Here is a 17,843-nt window from a genome sequence, read left to right as displayed (position 1 = left end):
TTAATGCATGTATTAGCTTAGTTAAAGATAAAATTGCTCTTAAAATTTTATGTATGATAAAATATGCTATTATATTAATGCAAGTTTGATGTAAAGTTTGATACTCAAATTACTCCCACTATTTATATTTACACTACGCCAATTTCTTCATTGTAAATTTATAAATCTGTACTCTACTACTACGTACTAGAATGCACTTGTAATCAACTCATTTTCTTTTTTTTTTTAATTCAAACTTTCTTTGCCTAATAATCCAAGAAGTGGAAAATAAAATTATATTCTTAGTAGATAAATAAATACTTAGCATATTTTTTTTTATAAATAAATATTCAGTTATATACTATAATTAGGTAGACAAATTAAATAATTTTTTTAAACATTTTTCATATAAAAACATTCCTCAACATATGTTTTCTTTTTAAAGATAAAGTGATGGACTAGTTATGGGGTATTTTTGTAAACAAATAATTCTTTTAGAAATTGTGCAATGCTTTAATACATCAAACCAAACAATTAATAAGAAACATATTAGCATAACTAATATCAGCAATACTAATACACCATATTCAGCATTATTCTTATACATTCTACCAAAAGATATATGCTAATGAAGTTTTTGAAGTACTTTTTAATTAAACCTTTATTTCAAGACAAGTCAAACTAATACGTAATTTGGTTTTCATCTTGTGCAGGTAAGATAAAATTGAATATGGATGGTAGTATCAAAATGCAAACGGACGATTATCTATTTAAAAAAAATATATTTTACATTACCAATGAATTTTAACACGTAATAGCATATTAGTTATTGTTTTTAAGATTATTAGTTAATTTATTTACCCAATTATATAAATATTTTTACATCATCCCGTGCATAGATCTGAAACTCAATCATTATTATTGGCTATCAATCATCTTTTTCATTCTTATATGGTACATTTATTCATGGCTCGGCCATCTTCCGCACTTCTCACGCTTCTCCAGCTTGGAGCGATATAACTTGAGATTTGCCACTTTTATTTGGAAGTCCAAGTGGCTAGCAATCATCATTGTTCTCTCTTTTCATATGTAAAGATAAGGTTGAATTATTTCCTCTTTTTAGTGGGACTATGAGTACACAAGAAATCAATTAGCATGAAAATTGCTTCTTCACTATAAAAAAAAAAGGATTTTTCATAAATCACTATAGAGCCTAATAACTATAATTTGTTTAATTACCACTTGTAGTTACTGTTCAATTATTACAAACTTATATCACTTGTATTTATTTGTGCAATGAATACAACATATGTCAACTCTATTCATTCGTGCAACGAATGCAACCCATATAAATTGTATTCGTTCACGCAATTGTATTCATTTGTGTAAGAAATACAATATGTATCAATTGTAACCAAAACAAAACACAAGGGTGTATCATATATGATACAACTTGTATCATATACTAAAGATACGATATGTATTTCGCGCAACGAATACAACTAAGGCGAAACACAGAAATACAGAGATACAGAAAAATAATGTTCTTGATGAGATTCGAATCCAAAACCTTCACTAGCTAAGCAAGCGCTCTAACCAACTTAGCTATAAGAGCTTGTTTCTTTTTTGTTTCAGTTCAAAAGAATTAATCTCTTATTTCATGGATTTGATATAAAATTCAAATATATCTACGAATAATGATAAATTTGTTGAAAGTATAGTTACAAATGATAAATACAATGTAAATAATTGTTGTGTCGCGTAATTTTCTCATAAATCACATAGATATAATGTGATATATACTATTACATATATGTATAATATGTTATGTAGTGTGGTAGGAACCTTCCTTTTGTCGAGGAAGTAGGAATCTTCCTTTCAAGTTTCAAGTACTTGTTCTGAACAACACTTGGACCACACTGCATACCAATCACTCAAGGCTTTAATGTGTATATATCTTTTTGGTAAACAATTCACACGAAGAATTTCATCCATCCACATATAGTCTGATAGTGAAAGATGCTATGTGATGATTGAAGGATTAAGCTATTAATCAAAGTTTAATGAAATTCAAATGTTGATATTTCCCTAGCCTAAAACTCGCAAAAACCATTGATCCAAAAAGGCGATGAATCGACAATGTTATTTACACCAGATATCCACATTTTCAAAATTAGACGTGTGGTCTGAATACTAGTTTTGAATTTTAAATTTCAGATAAGGAGGTCACATTCAGAATTCATGATCTAATTTTGACAAATTAGCCATTTCTAAATATTATGCTTTAAAAAGTGGCTATTTGTGCAAATCAGCCTGTGCGGCATACCTCATTTATTGAGAACATGTTTGGTTTAATGTTCACAAATAAATAATCATGGTATATAGAAGTCGTAATAGTTATTTAAATTTGGTTTTATACATCATATTCATGTATAGTTAATCAGCATATAAGGTTTTGCCAGTTTTGATTTATTTTATACCACTTATACATGGGTAAAGTACCCAAAAGGATAAAATCATGCTTGTCTTTTTCCGAGAAGCCTAAGAAGGTCAAGCATCCAAGGGTACAATTATAAAGTCATTACTTTTAATTTAAAACATAAATAAATATTTAAACAATACTCTCTTCGGTGCACTTTAATTAATTTTTTAGTTGATTTTCACACATATTGAGAAATTCACATTTTAACATTAATTAACAATAAAATTGAGCATATTAACCTTAATTTATCTATTGGAAATACAACAAATACTCCTATGCCTTTTATTCTAAGGGCAACTTAGGAAAAAAGAAGTTGATTCCTTCTTGATATCTTGAAAAAATAAATATTTTGAACCGCAGGAAAAAGGCTAAAAAATCAATTAAAGTGGACCATATGGAGTATATTGTATACCCAATTTTCAGATAAGGAGGTCACATTCAGAATTCATGATCTAATTTGACAAATTAGCCATTTCTAAATATCATGCTAAAAAAGTGGCTATTTGTGCAAATCAGCCAGGACGACATACTCACATTTATCGAGAACATGTTTGGTTTGAGGTATAAAAAGAAATAATCATGGTATAAAGAAGTTGTAATAGTTAAATCAATTTTGGTTTTATATATATCCTAGTCACGCGTATTGTTTTGCCAATTTAGGTATTATTTTATAACCACTTACATAAGAGTAAAGTATCCAAACGGATAATCACCCTGGTCTTTTTCTAGAATCCTACGAAGGTTAAGCATTGGAGGCTACAATTGTAAAGTCACTACCTATTAATTTAAAACATAAACAAATATTTTAAATGATATCTTGTATACTCAATATACAGTGATCCAAACACCAAACAAAGAAATAATTTTTGTATTACAATTCAAGTATTAGTAATCCCTATATTATTTTAATCTATATTTTCGAACCAAACGATCCTTCAGATTTTGCAACGTAGAATAGGGGAAAGTACACAAACAACCATTCTTAGAACTGTTATTTAATGATTAGTCAGTATTTTTTATCTTGAAAATTTAAACTAAAAATTTTAATTTCATGACAATTAAAGACATTATATCATAAAAAATTGAACAAAAAAAATTAAAATTCATGATACATTGGCTAATTCCTAAATAGCAGCCCTTTAGAGTGGCTACCTGGTGTCATTTCCACCGTAGAATCTCCTCATATATTTTATTGGGCCTCAAAATTTATGGAGAGGCCCAATATGTGAAGACTTTTCATCTAATAAGCAATCTAATCCCATGAAGCCCACCAATAGTTTGGCAGATGATTTGGACTGGAATTTCCATCTTTTGGGCTTTTAAGCTCTATTTTCCTTATATAATGGTAGGTACATCATTAGGGTTTCTCTTCATCGAGCGGGAGGGCACGCAACAGCATCAGCCATGGTTCTCAAGTAAATTTTCTGCCGTCTCTTTCGCACTCTTGTTTGTATATTCTGTATGTATTTTTGAATTCCTTTAATACATGCCATGGTTTCTTACTGTACTGGTTGTCGGTGTTTAAAACTTGGTAAGTTTTTTGCAAATGATATCTTATGCTCCTTTACATTTACCTAGATTTAGCTCGTGGAGAAGAATCGACGTTTTTGGAAACGGTTCAAAATCTATATTTATATGCATATTAATGTAGATGAGAATCTGTAATTATGGGGAAAATGTTGCTCAGATATACAAATAGGAGATATATCTAGTCATTCAAGGAGCAGAATAAGTTATGACTGCGTAGTGATTGATGATACTTTTGAGGATGAAAGGTTTGTAACAATATGTGAATGTCGATTGGAGCGATTGATATGGGTAAGAGTTTGAGATATTAGTAATTTTGACTTTAGGGGAAAATATTTTCATGGAGAGAGCTTAGGGAGAAAATGTTGCTTAGGCATAGAAATAGGAATAGCATAAGGAACAAGGATAGTGGGTTGATTATAATCTATGAGTATTAAAGGTTTGCAACAATGTCGCGACCAAGGGTGTGGCCCATTGGTCAATAAAGTGGGAGGAAAATTATGAGGTTTCAGGTTCAATTGAGACAAAAACCACTAGGTGTTTCTTTACCTGGTGCGTGTGAGGTAGCAGGTATGTCGTAGAATTAGTCGAGATGCGAGCATGCGAGACCCAAATACCATGGTTATCAAATAAACAAAAAGAGGTTTGTAACAATGTTATATGACAAATGGTGCATGTGAGGTAGCAGGTATGTCATAGAATTAGTCGAGATGCGAGCATGCGAGACCCGGACACCATGGTTATCAAACAAACAAAAAGAGGTTTGTAACAATTTTATATGACAACTGGTGCATGTAATATGGATAAAAGTTGAGATATTTGCAGTGTTCACCTTTAGGGGAAATAATCTCCGGTGGAGAACATTTTCCAAAATTTGATATATCCCAAAGTTATCATATCAAACACCCTAATTCATAGCTAGATTTGACAAGGTTGAAGCTTGCTCTTGAAGGATTATTTTTACCTGCAATTTATTTTCTTATTTGAATGTTTACTCATGCATAGAGACTGGTGATTTGGTCTTCTAATTTTCATTATATTGCTTCTCATTATCCATTGAACATGATATTCCATAGTTCTTTTTTAATTATTTATGAGGTACTCTAAATTGTAGTACTTGACTTTTATGCTGCTTATGAACCTGCATTAGGTGTGAACATCATTGCCGGCAGACAGCACTCTGCAGTTATTTTCTTGGTCATCTGTGATGTTTCTACTAGGCTTACACAAAATAGTAGGGTGATTTTATTCAATGTTCTACTAAATCCCATATGAAATCGTGTTGTAATTTCAGAATGGGTATTGCTCCTGAGAGATTAGTAACCACCACTTTTATTTCATATGAATTTGTTGGAGCTTGCTCATTTCCTTTAGTTTGGCTATTCCCCTGGTAATCGTACAAGTTACAACATAAATTCGAACTGATGAATATAATTGTTTTCTTACATTGATTGCAGGACAGAACTCTGTCGTTTCAGTGGTGGCAAGATTTACCCTGGGAGGGGCATCAGATTTATTCGTTCAGATTCTCAGGTATTCTTTCAATAGATAACCTGCCATATTTGTAGTCGGGTATGATTAATTTGTTTGTATTCTTAGGAACAGGAGGAAAATCCATGCTAGTTTCCATAATCACTTTATGATATTTTGACTCTTTTAGGTGTTCCTATTCCTCAATTCAAAATGCAAAAGATACTTCCACAACAGGCTGAAGCCATCAAAACTTACTTGGACAGCTATGTATAGGAAACAACACAAGAAGGTGAGTTTTCAGTAAACCTTCAGAGTTCAGACCAGAATGTATAACTTACTCAAACTCCCTTTTTTTTTTTTGCTGTTTTGCTTTTAAGTTGCCTCTAACTCTGAATAATGGTAATTTTGTTTTGTCTCATAATCTAGACTATTACTAGGGAATATGCCCTTTCATAAGTTGCCTCTTGTTTTGCTTGAAAAACATGCAATTAGCTACTGAATTTTCCTAGGCCTTTTCTGTTTTTGGTTATTATGCTAATATAATTTTGTAACCTGTGTTTGCTTACATTAGGATATTGCACAAGAAGCTGTCAAGAAGAGGCGACGTGCCACCAAGAAGCCTTACTCTAGGTCCATTGTGGGTGCAACCTTGGAGGTTATCCAGAAGAAAAGAACTGAAAGGCCAGAAGTTCGAGATGCTGCCAGGGAGGCTGCTCTTCGGTTTGTTTCTACTAATTCCTGTTGTTTATGTGGGCGCATGCCCACGACGTGCATCTAGTTTGTGTAGCTTTTGGCAGTCTTATCTGATATCTTGTACCAGACTTAGTCAGGTATTAACATTTTCATCATGTGGTTAATACAGTTACTAGTCTGGGAAATTAATGGTGTCTATCGTTACAGATTTGCTGATACCACTAAAGCACCTTCTGTTCCATATGGGCCTAACATGAAGCAACTCATTTCTTCTCTTGATAAAAAAAAACCTTGTGTGTTAGAATCACCTAAATCCTAAAGCGTCGTATAGATGTCTATTTCCTCGTCACAATGTTTGATGTATATCCTGGTGCAAAGAGAATGGATTATGGTGTTAATCGTTGTAGTTGAAGTTAGACACATTCCTGATTTTGTTTACCAGTGTGCATACCAATGCCTTGCATTTAGTTCGTGTGTTTTTTGGCAGTCTTATCTGATAATCCGATATCCAGACTTAGTCAGGTATTAACATTTTCATCCTGTGGTTAATACAGTTACTAGTCTGGGAAATTAATGGTGTCTATCGTTACAGATGTGCTGATACCAGTCAAGCACCTTCTGCTCCATATGGGCCCAACATGAAAGTAACACATTTCTTCTCGTGATAAAAAATTAACGTGTTAAAAACACATAGAGCCTTGGGTTAAAGCGTATATGCGATACCTGGTATATCATCCTGGTGCAAGGGGAAAATGAATTATGGTGTTAATCATTGAAGTTTAAGCTGATGCTTGTTTTTGGCGCAGATGGGAGTAAACTGATCTGTGTCTATGGCTTTTGCGCAGTGAAATTAAGGAAAGGATTAAGAAGACAAAGGATGAAAAGAAGGCTAAGAAAGCAGAGGTGATGGCCAAGTCCCAGAAAGCTGGAGGAAAGGGCAACCTCCCCAAAGGAGGTGCATCAAAAGGTCCTAAGCTTGGCGGTGGCGGAGGAAAACGTTAAGCTGCTGTTCATTTTGTTTCCTTGTTAGCAATAGAGTGGCTTGTTTGAAGACACTGTAAACGACCATCATTTACAAAAGTTACATCTGCAGACAAAAGTTTCTCGTATACAATTTTGCATTTAGTTAAAAATGCAGCTATTGATTCCCCGCAGACTACTGATCAATTGTGGGTGCATCCTCTGTTACGGCGTCTTTTTTTCACTCAAACAATATGTTTTAGAAATCATTATTTGCTTCAAATGTGTGCGATAGCTCATACAATTTTTATATATTGTAGCACTTATATTCCTTGTCAATCGGATAATGGTAGCAAGACCTGGCCTCTTTAGCTAGTTTAACTGGAGCTGCTAATTTTTTTAGGCGAACCAAACCTTAGTTAAAGCAAGCTCTGATAGTATAGTTAATTTACTAGTTCAAATCATATGCAATTTGATTGTATAATTTACTAGTTCAAATTATAACCTAAATTTTGATGAGGTTAAATAATTTTTAAAACGCAATAAATTTCTGGCCAATGCAAGTGACCTTTCAATCACATTATTCCAATCCCTTTCATAAACGACACATCTGCAGTTGCTTCCTTGCTTCTCAGCCGGTGGGAGTAGGCAATCATTACACGGTTTCGAAAACGGTGACTGGTTTCTCAAAATTGATTTTGATTTGGATTAGAGGTCTTTTTCTTTTCTTTTTTTTGGGATGAGATTGTGCGAATAGTATAAGATTGAGGAAAAGCTCCGCCGAAATATAATGACTCAAGGAATCCATTCACAATTTAATTCTAGAACAATTTTATGTTCACCTAAATTGAACACAAAGACGAACAAAAGTCTTGTGCCTTTTAAATACTCAACCTTAGTGTACCTCAAGTAAGAAGGCTTAGACAGACGATGTTTTTATCTCTGCTGGATATAAAGTTGAGATCTCATAATTTTTAACTCACTTCATTAATTATTAGGCCACATCTTTGGGTTTAGAATGACTCTTCCGACTTTGCTTCCTTGTGATTTGAGTTCCCTCGCCAATGGAGCAAAATCGGGCATCAAAATAAGCGGAACTCCTATAATAATAGGAACTCGAAGTATATCATTCGTCAGGACCACTAGTCTACATTATGAAGTAGGTGACAGCTTATATTTGCTTTCCTATCAGCGTGAACAACTGTTCTGGTAGACTTATATGCTGAAGTTGTTGGATTGCTTAATAAAAGACAAAATCTAATGGCCATGCTAGTAACCTCAAGAGAATATTTTGAAGGCGCCAAGCCAAAAAGTATAGATGGATCTTGTCTACATTTGTCTATTATATTGTTGGGACATAAACCCTCCACCCGAAACAAGAAAAACCAATCTTACAATCTTTGCTTTAGATGTTTCTTCATATATTTGACAAAATCCCTTAAAAGTCCCACGTAAATACATTATGTGACAGGAAGGGACTTGGTTTTGTGGGGGGGGGGGGGAGGGGGAGATAAGCTAGCATTAAGTCTAAATTGGAACAAGGATTAGTCAAGCAGCCTGTAATGTCCCAACTATAGAATGATAAGAAGAGAAGAAAACTATGGCCATCTCATGTAACAATCAGAGACAGCTTTCCTGCAGTTCAGAGCACATTGACTTACCATTAAATGCAAGTGAATCCAGCACATAGAAAAGGTTGTTAATGATCAAGATGTCATAATAACCAAAAATCACATAACAGAAAGACTATAGTAAACAATAATACAACATAAGTGTAGTAGAGAGAACGAAGGGAGGATTCTACAAAGTTGAGAACTTAAAGTGCTGAAATGTTCTATAGAAGTGGAAGAAATGAATCATATTTTTCTGTACATAAAATGACAAAACAGCTAGAACTTTTCTCTAATGAAAATGAGCAAAGTATATTTTCTTGATCTTCTGCAAAACGTATTCTATTCTATGCAACAAAACTGGATCAAGTACATAACAGTAACATTTACATGGAGAAAGACCGACACACCTAAGGCAAAAAATTTACAATGACATTCTCCACAAAAGAGAGGTTTTAAGGCGGCAAACCCAACAAATTTTTTTCTGGGAGCATTGACAAGAAAACATGTCACTTACAGATACTTCAAACCCCTTTGCTTGTATGGACTTTCAGATCACTGGGGGTAATTGATACAGAATCTACACAAAGCCCACCTTTGGAATGTGTGCAGTCAATCTGTTTCATTGAAAATCTAACTTCAGTCACCGGATCTGACGAACTGACAATAAATTCACCTACCTTGTACTCAATCCAGCTCCCACGCTTGATATTCCCATTTGCATCATCTTGCCCAATGTCATCTAGAAAGCACTCACTAACTGCATATTGACCATCAGAAGTAGACAGTTCAAACCGTACTGGCCCCAAATCCCATCCATGAGTATGCTCAAAGTTGCAAGCACGTCGGCCGAGTCTTTTGAAAATTTTCCCAAGGTGAACTCTGAATGTTAGTGTGTATATATCAGGAGGAAAAGGAAACTTCACCGTGCCGCTTAATTCAAACCACCATACCTGCTGGCAATATGCCACAACATGGAACCTGCAAGAAAAATTGTCAAAGTTTACGATATCCCTCATCACCAGCAATGGTCAGTTGTGCAAAAGTAAGAAGGAAAAACTAGTACTTTCATGTATAATTCAATGGAGAAGAGGAGGAGACTTGAGCAGGACCATCTGCAACCCCCCACCCCCATAAAAAACCCCACACGCACACACACACACACACACACAGAGAGAGAGAGAGAGAGAGAGAGAGAGAGAGAGAGAGAGAGAGAGGATAGCATGAAGGGTTAACCGAGAAGAAAGCTCGGAGTTCATGAGCTATCACATATTGCAACGAAGAGAATAAAAAGGAATTAGCATGCAACAGCAGGTAGTACCACAATCTGGTACTAGTGGTTCGGTTTATATTCTCAAGAAAGTGAGTTCATTGTCGAAAGGTTGAGTCCTAAGAAGGCAATTGCTGCCATTGTTCAGTCAGCTAGTATGAATCAAAATTAGCCAAAAAAACAATATGTAAGTTAACTTCAGTTTTACCAGAAAAATAATATTTGACATTTTGAACAGACAAATGCTCCAATAAAATCCTAACACAGCTAAGTCAAAAAGTCATGTAGCTACGAAAGCAGAAAAACGTCCCAACTACAGCTTATAATCCTGGGTCCACAATTCGATCTTATTTTTTTCTTTCTTTTCCCTATTATGTACAGTTCTATCTAACTACTTCAACCTATCAATTGATGATGAAAATCCATGTAAATGCACTCAGAGTCAAGGCTGCATGACTTATTTAAAGAGGGAAAAAGGAAATACTCTACAAGACCAGTTCGTTGCACGGGTCTGCTGTCATTCAGGAATATACCATGGATATTGATGCAAAGAAGATGCAAGATGGAAGTGTTAGGCATTGAGCATTCAAATCCATTACCACATTTTCATATTGCTAATACATAGACCATAGTTTCACATGCTGCTTCTAGCTACACCAGTAAGTAAATAAGATAAACGAATTAATGCTGATCGTATATTTGATAGAAAAGATTAATTAACGGATTGATTTGGTGCTTTATACAACAGAGCAGGCTTGACAAGTTAAAGGCTTCAATTGCCACAGAAGTGAGTTGCCAAACCACCAGGCACACTTCCAGACTATGAGCATTAAATAAGACACATCCATTAAAATCTTAATGTTCTTAATTTATCCAATTCTCAGTTATGAATTTTCAAGACAATGACATATTCAATAAAATAAATCAAAATATGACAACATAACAGCCATTTTCCCATAAATGCAACTAATACACATCAGATATCTCGTTCTAACCAGAAATTGGAAGAGGTATCATTACTTAAAATGGAAAATATTTTATTGCATTTGCCATGATTTGTCCGAAAAAGATGCTAAATCAGTCAAACTTTGCTCTTCCAAGTACAACCTCATCTGGTAGAAAAAGATGTCGAAAGCAGCCCACTAATAACTCTAATCAGGCAAAAAAGCTGAGGGCATTGTAAGTCAAGCGATGTCAACACCATATATTGGCAAGTAAATAAGAAAATTTTCCACTTAAAAATTCGCCCCAGCACTCGGGTTTAGAGAGAAGGCTGAAAGTGAAGCTAAATAATGACTACTCCAATTGAGTTTGTTTTGTCCATTTTTGCCTCTCGGTGAACACATAGACCTCTTTTGCACATGTCCCCAAGAGAATGGCCTAGTGATTGAGGCAAGGGAGGAACAATTTGGAAATTTTAGGTCCAAATTTCTTCTATAACACTTGGTCTGCTCCAACCTTAGTAGGCATGGTTACATTGGCAACCTATGCTTGTGGGCTAAATAGGTTGCCCAGTGGTCGGTGGACTAGTCTAGGTCAGCATAAGCTGGTCTGATACCACCAATATTTTCAAAAATCATATAAAACATTAAAAGAAAAACTTATTTTAACATGTATTGCTCATAATAATTTTATCCTGTGATGCATGGGGAAATCCCAAAATACGTACTTAGCCCAATTGAGTAGGAAAAAAACTAGCTACTAATATCATTTCAGAAGTGGATATCCAATCAGTTCAAAACTTCAAAATCATTTCATCACTGCAGCAATAAGCTTAAACAACATTGTTACACAAGGGTTTCAACCGACTAATCTAACCTTGATTCTTGTGTAGGAAACCAGTTCCAGTGTCTCCTGTCTTCCATACCAGTTATCGACATCGCTTTCGAGGATATCGACATGCAAATCCTTCCACTTATTCTGTCCAACCATACTTCCTGCATTTTCTCCCCCATAAAAAACATACATCTTAGTGAGATCAAACATCGCTCCAAAACATTGTAGCTAAAATTGAACTCATAAAATATACCAAATTCAACTGCTACAAGAAGATCAACTTATTCCTCAAACTTTCTTTCCCAGACCTCAAGAGCAAGAGTGAGGTGAACAGTACAAACAGAGAAATTAAGCAGTGGTAACTTTACATTTCATAATCCTTCCCCATACAAGCAAAGTGAACACAATAGAAAAATACCGTACCCAAAAACTAATAGTCATAGCAGGTTGGCCTAGACACAACCTTTATCAATTTAGAGAAAACCATACTTATCGTTAGCCAACACCACTTACCCATTTGGTCAGGGAAGATATGGGAAAAAAACTATAAAAAAAAATAATTAAAATATGAGTAAATAACTCATCAGTGTTATCACTGTTCCACATTCAAAAGGCAGAAGGGCAAAGGAAGCAGCATAAAGTACGAATGTTAACCACAACAAATATTACCACTCTATTTTTGTGTGTGTGTGTGGTTTTCCAGCAAATGCTCCATACCTACTTTGGGGCACGACTAATCTGGATTCGCATTGGAAGTCCCACTTTTAGGAGTAAAGAAATCCCTACCAAGGCAACTCCATTCCAGGCTCAAACCCAAATCTGGTTAAGGATGGAGGGGTACTACCACCCCACCACAATCTTTGGTGGTACTACTCCAGTTCAACTTGAAAACTAAACTTGCATACTACATACTTCATATATCAGCTAAAACATCAAATGACAACTACGGAGCAGCCCCAGCATCAATTTTGACCCAAAAACCCCATCATTTATAAATTATCCTTCAGAAATAAATGTCAGCAGAAATAAGGAACTTCACAAAAAAATCAACATGCCTTATTGCCATCATCAAACGGGACGGAACGAGCGAGGAGCGCAAATATGTCTTTCTTACAGAGACCCTCGTAATTTTGCCGAGGCAAAAGGTCGAGCAGTTGGTGGTAATTACAAGGAAGTTTAGATTCCCAAACAGCGTCAGAAGAAGCAGCACCACGAAAAGCACGATTGAGACGAGCAAGGTTACAAATCTCCGGCGGCGTTAGGTACATGAAAACGCACGCCACGCAACTTTCCGGTATATCACCTAGCCCTGGTCTGCCGTCGGCTGACCCGTTTTCCGTCAGGTTAGATAATGATGCGCCCATGCGATTTGGCAGTTTTTTTTTGTTTTGAGGGGGAGGCAATTGTGTCAATTCATTATTAGTCCCGGTGGTGATGCGGTGGTCGCCGGTGAGGTAAAGTGGTGGAGTGAAGACGGTGAATGGCCGAGTGCGGTGGTGATCAGTATGGAAGAGATGCGTGAGAATTTTCTTAACAACCCGCTTTCGTAATGTGGAAGATTTCCGCAGTTTACAATTTGCTTTCTCCCTTTTATTACTCTTTTGAGAATATTATAACAGAGAATTCTGCCTAAATATCTTTCCGATATTTTTCAGAAGGGTATAATATTTAAATTTATTTGTTTTTTTTAAAGAATATATTACATGTATGAGTAATAATTATCTCATAAAATATATTGCTATTATAAAAAGGGACACTCAAGTTGTAGCTACTACCAGCAGTGTCATCCTTATCCAACAACCTAATAATAAAAATTATTTGAAATGATTCTAATAGATTGTATTTGGTCAAATAACACAAGTATTTGTGTCCGTATTAGAACAACAATTTATGCTTGACTGATCTTTTCAAATGCAATTTTAATCATCAAATTATGAAAAAAGGACATGTGTATATTTACCTTGCAAGTGATATTATTTAAAAGAATAATGCTTTACTTATTTATTATTAGGGACTTTAACTAAAATTTTCAATTTATATAATTAAAATGTTTCACTTTTTATTTGAGATTTGGTTAGATATACACAAAGAAAGAGTTAGCGAAGATAATGGTAAAACCACTATGGAGGAGAATGGAACAATCAGAGGTGGAGCCAGGATTTGAACCTTATGGGTTCGGAATTATAATCCTTTTAAGTTACTGGATTTTAAATTAATAAGTTGTACATATTCAATGGATTTCAAAACAAATACATAGTTTGAAAAAAAATATTAAATTCGGCCGAACCCGCATCCCGCACTCTACCTCCGCCCCTAAGGACAATGTTCTAATAGTTTATTTTTCATTAGAAATCAATAAGCGGTAGTATTATAAATAATATTACTAACAAGTTTATTTTGGTCTTGAAATTAATTTTCTTTTTATGCTTCTCCTTTTGAGTAATTTGTACTCTCTTTTCCACATCAAAAAATTATTTGAGAAAATATCACTTTATATCCATCAATTTCAAATTATTTACCCTTTAATGTTCAGGCCCAAACTATTTACTACTCATATTCATGCGCCCCAAACTATTTACCCGATTTTTGTATAAACTCTTCCACAAGAAAGAATCTGAAATACACTGAAGCAAAAAAACCAAGAAATAGCAAAGAAAAAGGTAGCCATGGATGCGGAAGAAGGAACACAACAACCCCAATTAGTTGTTGCGCACAAACTCTTCCTTTTGACACACCCAGATATCAATGACTTGGATAAAGTTCGCCTCCGTGAAGAAGACTTGGACAAACTCTTCTATTTCCCTTATATCCTTCTTCAAAAATAAATTAGATATGATTATTTGAGAAGTTGACCTCTGGCTAGTTTCAATTCTACTCCACTTTTTCTTGATTGTTCTTTCCCTAACTCTTGCTCTTGCCTTGGCCCTTGAATTTAAAATTTTTATTTTGAAGATTTCTTGTTTGATTCAAAGTAGGTATTGTTAAATATTGCTTATAGTACCTTCTGAAAGTTCATACTGAAATTTGATAGCATTTGGAGCTGATTTGAGGTGATTGAGATTGAATTTTTTAGTTGAAAATGGAAGAAGAACACAACTACAATATACCGTTACAGTATACAATATGTTGTAGGAATATATAGCTATACTGCAACAGTATACTATTATAATTTACAATATACTACAATGGTATATGGTAATAATCAAAGAAGAACACATTTACCTAACAGTATACCGCTACAGTATATAATATACTATAGGAGTATATAGTTATACTGCAATGGAACAATGTACTATTATAGTATACAATATAGTGTTATAGTATACTATAATAATATGCAATATACTATAACAGTATGTTGTAATAGTATACAATATACTATAATAGTATACTTATTACACGTAAATTCACTTGTCTTTTCTCTTTTAATTTGCTTTAAGTTTTTACCCAGCGTGAGGGGCAAACCGAAAATGCAAAATAAAATAAAATTATAGTATGATATATAATGTAACATCATACTTACAATTAGATCCTTTTAGAAATTTTTATTGACAACTAATATTATTTCAGTTTAATAATTGAATTAATTTTTTAAACTCTTTGCGTACAATTGTATACCCTGTTGGTATAGCTATATACTATACTGGTATCATATGTCAGTTAATATTTTTCTATTGTATTAGCTACATTTAATTGATACACAATTTGATTTTTCTTTAGTAATAGTATAAAAAAAAGAATAATAAAAAATAGTGAAAACAGTAAATGAAATTAGATTATGAAGAGGAAAAGAATATAAAAAAAAGAAGTTAAATGAAATTAGAAAAGGAAAAAAGAAAAAAAAAAGAAGAAACCGAGAAAAAAGAAAAGGAGAAAAGAGAAAAAAAAAAGAAAAGAAGCATAGAAATAAAAAAGAATTGGATAATAAAGAAAAAATTTCCCACAAAAACTACTATGGGTAGAAAATATAATTAGTTTATGGGTAGAAAAATAAATGGGTAAATAAGGGTAAATAGTTTGTTTTTGTGGGTAACTGTGTCAAAACCCCGATGCAGCTCAAAATCACTTTTCCTTTTTCGACTAATTAACACATTAAATTTCCAAAAATATTGCATTTTCAAAAGAAAATAAAAGTACTTTTAGCTACCAAAAAGCCTAGCAAACATGCTATTTGTATTGTCGTTATAATAATTTAAATTTTCACATTTTGTGAGCCGTCAACAACTTTGTTGGCCTCTTGGTAAGACCGACTAATCTTCGACATGTCCACATTAAAAATAAGTAATTTACAGCCATCAAATATATGTCGATATAAAAAATTATTATGCTCGAGTAGAGTAAGTACAACATGTAATTTCACATCAACTTTAAGTGGTAGTATAAGTTATTTTTTCTTCGTTATAAAAACCTTTTAGAAGTGCAAGTAATTTGCCGTAGTATAAGTTATTTTTCTTTGTTATACATAAACCTTGTAAAAATGCAAGTAATTCTGAAAATATCGTCATGCCTCTTTCATGATTTCTTTTTTCTTCGTTTACTTTCACTATATATATCACATGTCCTTGATCAATCACATAGTGTTTCCCAAATGGGTTTATAATATGGTTAAAGAAAACTACTTTATCCTTAATCTTAGAATTTGCTCAGATTCTTTTTTTTTTTTTTTTTAAAAAAGAAGCTAATGTAGCCTACTAAAATCAAGAATAGACCATTTCCTAACCTAATTGAAAAGAATTTGTGAGTTGTGTATCATATGGAACTTTAAAAAAATAAGTAGGTAGCTTAGTATAGCCTATGGGGGCTCAAATTACAGACTAATGACAATGAAATTATAAGAAAATTAATACATTACCATTCTCCAATCACCACAAAGTTCCTATTTCACATGCTTTTCAGGGATATATGCACCAAATAATTTCTAATGTAAAGATATTTGACACGAGTTTTTAAATTTTCTCACTTTCTTTATATTTTTCAATTGAGAATAAAGCATGTTTGATAGGCTCTAATTTTTAATGCAGACATGTTATTTTCACGCGATGAACGTTGTAAATTATTTTAGAAGATAAAAGAAACCAATTAGCCAAATAAATCAAAAAAACCAATTACTTTAATTATTTTTAAAAAAACAATTAGCCAAGTAAATATTACTTTTCATATATTTACTAATGACAATTTGCCAAATAAATAAAAAGAAATCCACCTTTTTTTGTTTCGAATTAAACTTTTTAATTATTAGATCTAGTACTAACTTTGTTCCTCGATTATTTGTGGCTACATTTCACGAAATTCACATATACGTTTGGACTTTGTCCTACTTTTATAAAAGTTGACCAATCACGTAACAGTCTTTTTTTCTGTTACATTTTTATTTTAACTGATTAAGACTAATTGTGGTCCTCATTCCTTAAACAAAATTATGGTCTCACAATAATGGCAGCCTAAAGCTAGAGTCTATTAGGGTACGTGTTCTATTAAGGTATTAAGAAAAGGGAAAGGTTTGTTAATTGTGATTGTGATTTGTGCCAAATGTATTTATATATTTATTATTGAAAATTTTCAAGTGCCGACTTCTAAAAAATTTCAATTGCATTTTTGCCTTTAATTCTAAACTTCGTATGATGGACTTAACAATGGCAGATAGTTTGTCAATTTAATTATTGCTTTCGCATATGTTTGCTACCCAACCAAGAAACTTACGTACATAAATTTGTACGCCACCGCAAATGAAACAGTATGTTTTGTGGAATTTGATATTCTCGTTTTATTCTTTTACTGTTATATTTCCTCTTTTTTGGGGAAAAAAAAAATTTTGAGGCCGAAAAAATACGATCACGTCCCAAAACTGGAGAGCAATGACCGATACATGTTGAGTTAAGGAAAATGTGTTATTATATAATCTCATTTAGGTCACCTACCGGTGACAAAAGAACTTACGAAAAAGCAAAAATAATTATATCTGCTAACTAATATACAAAAAATATACATTGATTATGGATAAAATATGCCTATCTTTGTATTTTATATACTAATATAAAAAAAAATTGCAACTAGTACTTTTTAGAGTGGCTAT

The 17,843-nt window shown here is 33.4% G+C and overlaps 2 protein-coding genes across 3 annotated transcripts; one reads left to right on the top strand and one right to left on the bottom strand.

Moving 5' to 3' along the window:
- Window positions 1–3,806: 3,806 nt before the first annotated feature.
- Window positions 3,807–7,397, top strand: LOC104235770 (large ribosomal subunit protein eL24-like). The gene is made up of 5 exons (XM_009789582.2): window positions 3,807–3,876; window positions 5,446–5,521; window positions 5,649–5,750; window positions 6,033–6,181; window positions 7,000–7,397. Exons 1-5 carry the CDS (start codon window positions 3,866–3,868, stop codon window positions 7,154–7,156), a joined length of 495 nt encoding a protein of 164 aa, XP_009787884.1. The 5' UTR covers window positions 3,807–3,865; the 3' UTR covers window positions 7,157–7,397.
- A 1,525-nt stretch (window positions 7,398–8,922) lies between these two features.
- Window positions 8,923–13,368, bottom strand: LOC104235768 (F-box protein PP2-A15-like). 2 transcript variants are annotated; one of them, XM_070165351.1, is made up of 4 exons: window positions 12,822–13,368; window positions 11,813–11,927; window positions 9,405–9,705; window positions 8,923–9,341 (listed from the first exon to the last, which is right to left on the bottom strand). In XM_070165351.1, exons 1-4 carry the CDS (start codon window positions 13,132–13,134, stop codon window positions 9,249–9,251), a joined length of 822 nt encoding a protein of 273 aa, XP_070021452.1. In that variant the 5' UTR covers window positions 13,135–13,368; the 3' UTR covers window positions 8,923–9,248. The 2 variants fall into 2 exon arrangements, with proteins under 2 accessions (XP_070021452.1, XP_070021451.1); XM_070165350.1 differs by having other exon boundaries at window positions 8,923–9,705; window positions 12,822–13,367.
- Window positions 13,369–17,843: the final 4,475 nt, after the last annotated feature.

The sequence above is a fragment of the Nicotiana sylvestris genome, chromosome 12 (assembly GCF_000393655.2).
Source record: "Nicotiana sylvestris chromosome 12, ASM39365v2, whole genome shotgun sequence".
NCBI classification, from domain to species: domain Eukaryota; kingdom Viridiplantae; phylum Streptophyta; class Magnoliopsida; order Solanales; family Solanaceae; genus Nicotiana; species Nicotiana sylvestris.
This window is presented reverse-complemented; position numbering and strand designations above follow the sequence as displayed.